Genomic DNA, 12901 nt, shown 5'->3' with positions numbered 1-12901 from the left:
TTCAATTCATTCGTATCGATCACCCACTATTCAAATTGGTAGTGTGGTAGAGCATGGAGCTCTCAAGCACTGGTGAATTTTGTTATTTTTGATTCTATTTTATCGACAGAACTATAAATAGATGAATGAATGGATGCGCGAGTAATGATTTTCGAGCATTCTATTCATGATTTCGAACAATCTGCTTCAAAAACATAACGCTTGTGTTGCGTTACGGCAATCTGGCTCATGATATCATGAGTCCGAATCATGGTTTATTTTCATTAGATGAAAACACTCTGGAATCATGATATCAGGGTGCACAATAGATATTTTGGGATTCTGATTTCTACTCGTGAGGAGACTGTTCTATAATTATACGGAGAAAACATGAATTAATTTGTTTACGCAACAAAAATATTACTTTAAAATTATCAAATGTCATATGGAAAATTAATGTTTGCTCTGCAATGTATTTTTGACAATACTTTCTCGCTAATGTTGATTTTTCAGTTATTTTTTTTTTTTGCATTCATGTTAATTTGTTATTATTTATCAGAACCTAAAATAATTTATTGAAAAACTTCGATAAAAACTATAATTTCAAATTTATTATTGCATGCTAAAAAAGTATTAAACTGTTAACTCTCTATTATATTCGTTATATCGATATCGAGATAGAGAACAATAGTAAAAATTGGTTCTCATAGATACCTCAATCCCGTGGATCACATTTACTCTGGTTTTGTGTTCTATAACTTGATAACTCCCTAATTCGATGGTCCCTTCAATATCCATGAGAGTTGTATTTATCATAAACAAGATCGCATTAAACCAATAATTTTGGCTATATGAATCTATCGGTTTAGGTGGTCAGTACTGGGGGATCTAAATACCCTCAATACGAGCAATAATACTTGTTGTAATGTCACGAGAAATTCCCAAAACAAACTCTTAGAAATAGCTTTGAAGAAATGCCTGGTCGTATTTTCTGTGGAATCCTTATGAAAATTCTTCTTGTTGGTTGCTCTGAAATTCCTACTCTAAAGACTATCTATTGCTACCAGCCCTGCGCTCGGTGCTTTCTCGTTGCTCAGTTCTTGCATCTCACCATCTCGAAAGTGCCAATGTGTTTCGTTTCGACGCTGAAGCAGATAGCATAGAACACCGGGTCTGTGTAGGAGCTTTTTCTTTTCTCGGAAGGAATTTCCGTTCACTTTGACAACCGAACCAAACAAGTGAGATATAAAAGCGAAAATAATGAACGTCTATTCGATATCCCTTTCTTTTATTGCGCATTCCCTCGCCGAGATGATGATTCGATTTGCGCTTCAACAGTCTCCAAGCATCCCGATCTGAAGAAAATGGCATGCCTATAATAATCGCATACCGGAATGAGCTATAATACCTGAACTTAATTCTTCTCCTTCTTCTTCTTGGAGTTACGTCCTCACTGTGACCCAGCCTGCTTCTCAAATTAGTGTTCTTATGAGCACTCCCACAGTCATTAACTGAGAGCTATTTTTGCCAATTGTCCATTTTCGCTTTTCGTATATCGTGTGGCAAGTACAATGATAATCTATGGCCAGGGAAGTCCAGAAAAAATCCATTACGAAAAGATCCTGGACTGACCAAGAATCGAACCAAGACATCTTCAGCATGGCTTTGCTTTGTAGCCGCCGATTCTAACCACGCGGCTCAGGAATATGGCACTCGTTTGTCACGTTTTTCTGCTCGGGACGTCACATCTTTGCAAGCCAGCCAGTGATCATAAACCAATCATAAAAAATAATCCCACTGTCACAGCTTAAGTGTGATTAAAGTTGGTCTTTTGAGATCGTCCTCGTAAAAGCGTTCAGCTCAGCTCCGACCAAAGAAAATAATTATTAATTACTTAGCACGCACATCAAACTGCGACCGACCGGCACAATGCGATAGTTCGGTTCTGGTTTTACGAAGGGGAAACTTTGTCTTTGTAGAACCCCCTCCGAAAAATTAGTGTCAAAACTTTTGGAGCGCAACTTTTGCTTTCACCAACAACTCTCGAACAAAGTTTGGGGTGGGGGGTGGTTTTTTGGTTTGCGTTTTTGGGAGAGTGCGGAAAACGACGTCGTGAAATGTTCGACGCAGTCATTCCATAAAATGGGATATTTCATGGTGGAGCGGCGTTTTGATGGTAGTATTTTATCCATAGCTCGCGCATCATTTGCCTGTGCTTAAGAAGGTGTGTTTTAGGTATCTAAATCATGGATTGAGGACAATAAATTGATTAAAATCTCTAACAAGATAGGATGATTTGCGTCTCCGAAGCTGGTTGTTCTATCGATGATTTTCGATTTATAGAGTTTTCTCGGTCAAATTTTCCAGAACACATCATGCAGGTGCTTTGATTTTGCTTATACCCATTAGGCTTTATTACTTCAAGAATACTTGGGGTATTTGTTTCCAGAATCCTTGAAGCAATAACTGGAATAATCTCCAGAGAATTTCTTGCAGGACTACCTGGAGGAAATCTGCGATAAAACTTCTGTGTACATCCAAGAGGAAGCTTGATAAATTTTAGCAAGACTACCTTGGAAGAACTTTTCTTAAAGTCCACGGATGATGCCATAGAGAGATTCTAATATATCATAGGAAAACATTAGTAAGCATTACCTTAAGGTGAAACAGTTTGGAATCAACTTCTAGTTCTAAGATTGCACTAAAACTTCAAAGGCACAAATCTCACGAAGAAAGTATCTCACAACAGTGCACATTTTATTTTGGCTTTGTGCACCAGCAGAAAGCTTAAAATAAGAAGATCAGGAACGTTTACCAACTAATTCTCCAGTTTTGTGCCTTTGAAAACGTGAGTAGGGGGAGAAGTTGGCCATTGTACCTGCCATCTTTGGATTCCGAGGTGTTTCACCTTAAGTGAGGAATTCTAGAAATAAAGACATTATGTTGCAAGAATTTACTAAATATGCTTCACATCATACTTCCAAGTGAAAAAAAAAACTTGCAGATTGATGTGTCGCATGATATGAGATGCCATCATAGGAATGTTGTCCTTTTTTCAGGGTTCTGGGATCGACTCCAGAGTATCTAGGAAATACTTGTAAATGACCCTATGTCGCAATAAATGACTCAATTTGCATAATTTTATACTCCCAGTGAAAAATCTTGAAGATTGATGCATCGCATGATAGGGTTTGCAATCATAGGATTGATGTCCTGCTCCAGAGTCCGGAAACTGCTTCAGAACATCCCAGAGTAATTGTAAATGACCCTATGTTGCAGGAAATTACTCAATTTTCATCATATTATACTTCTGGCGAAAAATCTTGAAGATTGATGTGTCGTATGATATGATTTGTGCTGATCAAATTTTAATCCCCAACTGATGCCCCATGAACCGGTTTCAGGGAATTCGGAACCGCCCAGAATGGCCCCAAATGAGTTGAAAAAGCTGGAATATACTAATGGTTTATGATTAAGTTACAAGCACTGTAGTTTTATTTGATCCTTACAAAATTATTATGGAAATGTATCAAACGACCTTCGGACAGACATAAATATACTTATATATTTGTATTTTTCCTTGGGGCATTTTAAATGCTGCATGTGAAAATTTTGTTTGATAAAATAAAATAATGTTTTAATTTCAGTGATTCAATTCCAGCACGAACAATACTTTTGTGTTTGTTAGAACTTAACTGGTAATGGATGTTTTTATAAAAATCCTCCGATGTTGTGAGTTCAAGTACATTGTATGTAAGACGCTCCACTAGATTTTTTTTTAAATTTTATTTGGCTTTGCTAGGAAACATTTGACAAAATAGTATAATCTAAAAAATCGTTAGTTTTTTTCTCCACATGAGATAACTTCACGAAATCATAGCTTTTCAGGTATTTTCAATATAAAAAAAATTCATTTTCAATAAATTTTTTTGATTTTCACATGTTTAATTGATATACAAGGACTTGGTTTTGACGCTTTAAAAATCGGATTTTTTGTTTCTATTCAAATTTCATATATCTAAGTTTATAATTTCCGATAAAATCGTGCTTATTCTGCGCGGCGTGTGAAGTGAGAAGAGTCGAGTCGTCTGTGTCACCCAATTCCCGTCGGCGAATGGGGTGACAAGAGTCGATGTGAATGAACTCCGATGAACTCTCACTGCATTCTCACGGTCGATCCAGATCGACAAATGTCGTACACAAGTGACGTTTTCATGCGAGATTTGTCGATACGTCCGGGGTTGTCGAGAGCGTTTGAAAATAAAAAATGGAAGTAAAGCGGTAAGTGTTATATTTTGTTTGTTAGCTTTTTTAATAATGTAATTGGTAAAATTTTCTATTGTAGCGTACGTGTTACCAATCGGAAGCAGTTCCAGTTGCTTGTGGACCAAATGGAAGCCCATCCGGCGGTGGCCAAAGGGCTGAAATTTTGTGTGGAAAGCGGATACCGTAACGAAGCAGCATACAACGGTGTGTGGAAAAATATTGCCACCGAACTGAACAGCATGGGACCGCCAATACGATCTCCTAAAGAATGGCAAAAAGTAATTCTTATTTGCGTTTGTATACGAAATGAGTATTTTATTTTGATTCGTTTTTTTATAGGTATGGACCGATTTCAAGCTGAAAATAAAAAACAAATTGGTTCACAACAAACGCGAAGCCAATGCAACTGGTGGAGGACCAAATAAAATGAAAGTTTTGTCCCCCATCGAAGAGGCAGTTGCAAAGCTTTTATCGCTTGATAAAACAGTAAACCATTCTGGTAAGTTATTTTTCTAGATAAACTTCATGCAACACAATTTTGTAGTTGTTTTATACCTAGGGTAAGTGTCATAATTGTGGCCATAATTGTGCCCTATATCGCCATACGTGATAACGTGAAACAATTTTTTTTTAAATTTTGAATTAAGTGTGCTTTATTAGTAAGATATCAAATATATCTTCTTCTTCTTCTTCGTCTTCTTCTTCTTCTTCTTCTTCTTCTTCTTCTTCTTGGCATTAACGTCCTCACTGGGACAGAGCCTGCTTCTCACTTATGAGCACTTCCACAGTTATTAACTGAGAGCTTTCTATGCCAAAGTTGCCATTTTCGCATTCGTACGATTCGTACGATGATACTTTATGCCCAGGGAAGTCAAGGAAATTTCCATTACGAAAAGATCCTGGACCGACCGGGAATCGAACCCAGACACCTTCAGCATGGCTTTGCTTTGTAGCCGCGGACTCTAACCACTCGGCTAAGGAAGGCCAAATATATCAAATATATCTTAATGTTGAAACAATCAAAAAGATTCAAAATGTGAAAGTTTTTGAAATTGCACGTAAGGCCAAATAAGGAATCACTATGGCCATAACTGGTACACTTTTCCTATATGTATTGGACAGGCCAATTAAATTCAATTAATGTGATAATAGGTTCCACATTCGGTTTACCCCGTCATGTAACAAGCCCTATCAATCAACCGGGATCGCCTCTTCTTTCAAGTACGCGGCAACAGTTGGTGATTGATGAGGCTAACTTATTAGAAGAAGAGGATCTACCGGAGTTAGACGAGCCATCCGATGAAGAAGTGGAAACCGTTGAGAACACCAGCACCCACCGTAGTACCGAGCGCACCACCAATACAAAACAACGTAAGCGACAAGATAAAAGCAACCAAGATTTGCGGAATGAGTTGCTGGTAGAACAGACCAAGTTAATGAAGAAGATAGCGGAGAACTCAACTGAGTGCGCTCGTTACGCCCGCAAGATGTACAAGTTAAGAGAGGAAGAGTTCAAACATCAACGCGAACATTCACTACGAAAGGAAAACGATAGAAAGGAAGAGTTGGAGTTCAAAATGGAGCTATTAAAATACAAACAAAGAAAACTCGACCTTCTGGAGCGTAGGGAGAGGAAGCATTGAAAGGTAATGTTTAAAGTTTATGATAAGGCATTAAAATAAGGCATCGCTCTAATCGTTAAAAATAAAACATATCTGAATGAAATAAAATGAAAACTAAGTTGTGTTAAATGTTTCATCAATTCCAATATACGAAAGAATCCTAATAATAACAATGTGATTTAATGAACACTAAACTGTTTATGCATATTTGCAACGTAAAACAGTATAAACCTGGGGTGACAACTGTCGAATACTGGTACTAAGGTAAATACCGGTGCATCTACCCTATTCCTTTGCAAATGGATGATGTAATCATTTCCTGAATGCCTTAGTAAACATTCCTATTATTATTCTTGAATAAGTTGGATTTTCCTTAGATAAGAATCCTTTCTAAAGAAATTTATCATACAAAGTCTGTTCGTGCAAAAATCCTTGAAGAAATTGTTCTAAAGATTTTAGAGAACTGTATAAAGACTTGTTGCAAAACAATTACTGAAAATGAAATTAAGAAAAACTATTCTTTTAAAATCTCCTAAACGTACTGTTGGAATCACCTAAGTTCTTGAGTAAATGTTGTGATCTTTTAAAAATTATTCAATGAATTATTATCATTATCGAAGTAGCTTCCACCCTTGATGATTTTGTCATTCTTGCTAAAGGAAGTTCTGAACAACTTTTTAGAATGATGTTAATACAAATAACAGAACAAGTTTTACAAAATTATTTGAGGAATATTCAAAAAGAGAATACCTGATGTCATTACTTAAAGGTATATCAGATGAATGCAGAAATTCGGGGAAAAATGTGGTTATATTGTGTTCCCATTTTCAAAGATTATCTTTATTAGGGTAAGTGTTCCCTTAGTTGTGGTTGTTCCTATAGTTGCGGTAGTACCGATTTCACTGATTCAGTTACATTAACCACAGAACCGACACTGCCAATCGACGTATTACACGGAATAGTTGAAAAGAGCGTTCAAATTGCTTTAAAACTGATGAAATATCACTAAAATTGCTAAAACTTCACTTGCTTGTACCAATAGTTGCGGTAAAGTGTTCCTATAGTGGAGGATCCCATAAGAAAACAACGGATACCGCAACTATAGGAACACAAATTAAAAATATACCGCAACCGAAGGAACAGAGTACCAATAGTGGAGGTATTATTTTTCACTGACATGCCGTGGATTGCTGCGATGAAATCATTTTTCTTATTAAGTCAACGGTCGTTACCTCCCGTTACAGCATCAACATGTACATTAAATGCGCATCTTGAATTTGGGCGGTTAAATGAAGTTCAATCGTGCTTAGTACCTCCACTTTTGGTACATCTACCCTATGCATCCTAATAAAAAAATCCGTGTTCCACCTATATACAGATATTCTTACGCGACTATTCCATAGCTTGTTCAGGAATTTCTACTCAGTTTCCTCCAGAAAAAGCATCAGAAATTCTTCAAGGGATTTCTCCAAAAAATCCTTCTGGAATACTTTCAGGAACTCCTCTGGGAATTATTCATCCATATAAAATTATAAAAAAATGTATATATGTAGGAATCTTGATTATTTCACTACACTTTCCAACCTGGAAATAGGGAAATACGCGTTCTGGACGATAACTTTGGATATTGTAACTTCTATAAGATTAACTTCTTTATTGAGTTAAATTATATTACTCAGAGGCGCGTCCATATTCGAAACCATGGGTAGGACAATCGTTGGCAAATATTTTGTGCACATTGAAGTTAAGAACAATTTCAACCCTGTGAAATCCTAGACTGGAAATTTCAAGTTACAGTATTTGAAGAGCTCAAACGCAGAGGGGTGAAAGTGACATTTTGGTTGGTTTTGAGTTGAGGAAATTCTTCAGTTTTCAAGCATTGTAATGATATTTTCAGGTGACTTTCCCGCTCAACAGAAGAAATAACAAAATTCTTAGAAAATTGACTTGTTTTTATGACCCTCAAGCAATTTGCATAGAATGAAAAATTGCAGTAACAGTTCGAAGTGAATTTTCTCAAAACTTGGAAACCTCTAGGAGCCAGGAGATAAGAGTTTGATTCTTCATAGCATCAGAGCAGACATTTGAAGATCCAAGACCTTTTTGGGATTACGTGATTTTCTCCAGGAATTTCATTGGAAATTTATTTAGATAAATTGTTCAGATAATATTCTGAATTTTTTTTAAGGAGTTTGACGAGTTTTCCTGGGAAAATTCTTCAAGAATTTTGTTTTGGATGCCTCAAGAAGTCAACCTGGATTTACCGAAGAAAAACCGCAGAAATGGAATTTCTCCAGACTTATCGGAATTCCTCCAAAAATGCAATGTTTCAATTTTTCAAGAAAGTCCTAACTTCTCAAAGATTTTATCCAATGATTCATCTTTCTAGGAATTTCCATAAAATTGTCTTTGAGAGTTAATATAAGGTTTCAACTAGAGATTTACCTTAAGATACCTTCAGCAATTGCTCCAGAGATTTCTTATTATGTTTCTTCAGAAATTCCTCCTGTAATACTTTGAGATTTTCTCCATAAAAATGGCATTTAAATTGTTCAGAAGGATAAATCCGTGAGGCACTTCTAAAGAAAATCCTGGAGTTACCTCATATAAAACTAGTGGAAGTTTTAAAGTCACTCATTTCACAGAATTTTCTAAAGAAATTTCTCGAAAATACATTGGACACAATCTCTTTGATGTTTGTGTAGGAATGATCGGTATTGTAGTATATTAATTGTTATAGTATTTTCTGGTATGAAAACTGAAATAAACGTTCGAAAATTTCTGGGATAAATCGTAGATGAATTCTTGAAGAAATCTACACGAACAACCGGAGAAATTATTGCAGGGATTCTTGATGGGTTTAACTATTTTTTTTTTCAAAATCTCTGAAATAAACCTTTGAGGATTTCCCTAGGAGAAATTCTGTAGAAATCTTGAGAAGATCTCCTAGATAAACAACTAAAGAATTCAGTTGAAGGAATAATGAAAAAAAAAAACTGGTGGAAATTGTAGGTTAGTTTTGGAAAAAAAATCAAGGTAATATCTGAAGAAATAACTGGAGATAGTAGCTCAGCAGTTCTCAAGGAATCCTGGAGCAAATTCTGAAGAAATTCATCTAAGCAACCTTTGAAAAATCTTTGAAAGAATTTCTGGAAGAATTTGTAGATAAATCTCTAGAACAATTTCGTAAGAGGTACCTGTAGGAGACCCTGGAAAAAATCTAATAAAATTACTATGATAATTCCTGAAGCTTAATTTAATTTAAAAGATTTATAGAGAATATTATTCAGGAATGTATTCTAAAAATACTTGAGAAATTCTTTCATACTGTCCTTCAAGGATTTATCCAGGAATTTTTATAATACCCTGGACAGATACCTGGTATACCATGGTACAAATTCCCAAAAAAATTATTTCAAGACTATCTTAAGTGAAGAAAATTATCAGTATGAAACTCCTTTCAAGATAATTGCACCATGGTACGTATACCACGAGCGTGTCAAATGTATAAGCCTAACATAAAGGAATCCAAGAAAAAGAAATACAGTTAAACCTCCATGAGTCGATATTTGAAGGGACCATTGACTCATGGAACAGAAAGGTTATGGAAAGCTGTTTCAGGGGACTATCATTTATTATCCATTGAAATTTTATTCTTAGTATGGTTCCATGAGTCGATATCGATTCAGGGAACATCGACTCATTACAGTTTCACTTCTTGAGACATTTCCTTTGAATTCTGCAGATTAATTATTATTATTATTTTAAATGAATAAATTTTTTAAACTACTTTCTAATGTTAATTATTTACATCAATTAACTTGATAAAACCTAGTTAATCTTTAAGTAGGTATATTTATGAGGAGCTTTCCAAACCTTCAAAATAGCTCCAGAGAGAATTTCTAGATAAAACCTTAGAAGAATCTTGGATGGAATCCCATATGTGGAATAATTCCTATAGAGCTTCGAAAAATATACAGAGAAAATGCCTAAAAAGATTCCGATTATATATCTTAATAATTTTGCAAACTTCCTTTATTACAAAATTGTACAAATTACAAAATTGCAAATTCCTCATTACAAAATACTTGTTTTGATTTCTTGGGGATCCCCAGCGTAATACAATGCTTGGAAATTTTATCAGTGCAATTCCTGTTTCAAGTAAATTCTGTTCAAGAGAGTTATCAGGAGCAATTTGTAAAAAATGTTTGAGAAAGATTCCGTGCAAGATCCATTGCGGACCATTGATATAACCGTCAAATAATGTCTGGTAAGATCTTTGCCGAAGTCTGACATTTAGTTGAACTCCTAAATTTATTCGAAAAGTTTATTATGACGAAAATTTTCGTACATATGAATTCTTGAGACCACTTTTTGAGAATTTGAACAAAGTATCCACCTTTGTAGCAAATCAAATTGAATGTGGAGAATTACTTAACACTTTAGTAGTCGCGCTGTAATATTTTCTACAAGAGTGATGAAAAAAATCTCGCTTATCGTTCACACAGCTTCAGCGTGGTGGTTTTGGCAATGGCAAACCGCTCGACGACTGGAAGGCTAATGAAAATCTATTGTTAAAATAATTAAAAGCTATGGTGTTTGTTCATATAAATGAATTTTGAAGTAGAATATTAGTGAATTATATGAATATGGAAGACAAACTGAATTTTCGACAAAGGGTCTATGAGGTAATGCACAAACTATGTCACGCTCCAAGGTGGGAGGGGGGGGGAGTAAGGTTTTGGGTCAGGCATAGCCTGTAATATTCGAAGATATTATCTTGAACTTCTGATGGTATCTATCTTGGACTAATTTAACTTTAAAGCGGTAATTTGAAAAAAAAACTATTTAAATTTTTATTTGTTAATACAAGTTAAAACATAATTTCTCACAGCGTATAGTGTATGGTAAGTGTACAACTAAATGTTTTTTGAAACAATCAAATTTTATATGAACAAGTAAATTTTTGGACTGCCTTGTCTACTGTACTTAATTTAATTGTTTCGATTAAATAATACTTCTTTTCTCAAAGTTATTATCAAGTCGTTTCCACATTGAGAACATTCTATATATGAAAGCGAAACAAAAACAAAATTTACACATGGAAGTTAATATATTTTAATATTTGTTTCCATAAAATTAACAAGAATGCTACGAATTTAAGTAGTTTGGGAACCTCTGCCTTTTTGGGATTATTCCATCAAAGTTCTTTCGGATTTCCTACATTGATTCCTATGGGAATTTTTTCAAGGATTCCTCCGGTATTCTTCCAGGAATTACATCGCATTTCCCCCTAGTATCCCTTCAGGTATAACTACAGCAGTTTCTTTGAAAGTTCCTCCTGGAATTTATATAGAAGTTCCAAGAATTCCACCGGAAAATCCCCCGGTATTGATGCAAAAAATCGTCCAGTAGTTTCTCCGACAGTTCGATATTTATTAACAACTACTATGTACAAGTTCTATTCAAGGCTTCAATCTCTACCTGTAGTTTACGTTTTTTCAGTTTCCTGGCTCGAAGGACTTCGAGCTGCGCTTTAACTGGCCTGTTTTTTTAACCGCATACAAAACAAGACGAAGCCATCCATCTGATTCTGGTTCGCCTCTCCAGGACACTGCTCTGGGACTTTGTCGCTGATGGTATCTCTTCTTCGCGTGGGACATCATCCATAATTTGAATGACATACCTATTCGTGGTTGCTTTCGACGTGATTTTCCCCCCAATCCTGAGAGTGATCTTCATCGAAATCTTCCAGCAGTCATTCTTCGACCATTTCGGAGACAATGCTGTCCGCTGATTCCGGAACGTCTAGGCCTACGATTTCGTTTGCTCTTTCTAGTGCCTTAATGGAGATCGATCCTTCGTGATGGCGTATATAGTTGATCAGCTTGGAAGACAGTTTTGTTGTTTTACTCGATTACGTTCTAGAGTCTACCGGAAGCACATTCTTCCTGAGTGATGCCACGATATTGCAGAGATCTTTGGTGGCCAACTCCTTATTGTCCTTCAGGTGCACGTATTCGCGGATCAATTTTTAGTTCACATTGTGCATTAGGAACAAATTTACCTCCTGTTTCAAGTCGGCCGACAGCTTCTTCAACGCTGATCAAATTATTTTGGAGGTCCTCCAAGAATTCCGAAGTCCGTCAGAAATTTCACTTGGCTTTTCTGGTGCTCCACTAGGAATTCCTTCGAGAGTTTCTCCGGGATTCGTCCGGAAACTCTTCCGATGTTCCTCCAGGAATCTTTCCGATCTGGCTAAAAGCAAAAACTGTAAACAAGATTGCTCTTGAAAAAGGGCCAAAAGACGAAATCGGATTGTGACCACTTATTAATAATTTAAAACGTTTAACAGTCCTAGATAGTGCGCCAAGTCGTGCTAAAATATCAAATTTATATTTATTTCGCAATTTAACATGGCTTGAGATGAAAAAATGGGAAATAAATTCAATTAGATTAAATTACAGAATCAATCATGAAATAATACGCCCATATCGCAGCGTTGTTGAGAAACATGTGTAATTTGACAGTTCTCCGAATGAACAGCGCATTTGTTCCGATTCATTTCATCACTCGCTGAAGAAATGAACCTGTCGTCTCACGTGAGACGACAATCAGAATCGAGTGACAAGGTTCATGCGACTACGAGGTGAGAATTGTCGTTTCGTCTCACGCGCCGCGCGGAATAAACACGAATAAGTGATAGTCATTCATCGTTTCGGAAATGATGAATATATTTTTTTTTTCAGAATTGTACGTACTTTATGACCCAGCACATATTTCGTTTCAGATATAATGCGATTTGTGCAAAACTTATAAGAGGAGCTTCCAGAAATGTCACACCATCAACAATCATTATTTATTTACATGGTGTTGCATCAATTAATAATCAATTAAAACACCATCAACAAACAGATAGCGAAAAAATCGCTTAAAATTCGTAATATGCTCTTAATAATCGCAAGAAAAAAATGTGTGACAATCCAGTAGTCTCGAAGTGGAAGTATGGTGAAGTCGTGCCTATATTCTCTAAG

The 12901-nt window shown here is 35.8% G+C and overlaps 2 protein-coding genes across 2 annotated transcripts in view; one reads left to right on the top strand and one right to left on the bottom strand.

Moving 5' to 3' along the window:
- The window catches only part of LOC5574103, a 116373-nt gene that overhangs the window by 39750 nt on the left and 63722 nt on the right, over nt 1-12901 (bottom strand). The gene's annotated exons all lie outside the window — the stretch shown is intronic.
- LOC110675427 lies at nt 3468-5990 on the top strand. Its single transcript, XM_021840403.1, has 3 exons — nt 3468-4523; nt 4585-4744; nt 5398-5990. Exons 1-3 carry the CDS (start codon nt 4371-4373, stop codon nt 5886-5888), a joined length of 804 nt encoding a protein of 267 aa, XP_021696095.1. The 5' UTR covers nt 3468-4370; the 3' UTR covers nt 5889-5990.

This window comes from Aedes aegypti, chromosome 2, assembly GCF_002204515.2.
Source record: "Aedes aegypti strain LVP_AGWG chromosome 2, AaegL5.0 Primary Assembly, whole genome shotgun sequence".
NCBI lineage: Eukaryota > Metazoa > Arthropoda > Insecta > Diptera > Culicidae > Aedes > Aedes aegypti.
This window is presented reverse-complemented; position numbering and strand designations above follow the sequence as displayed.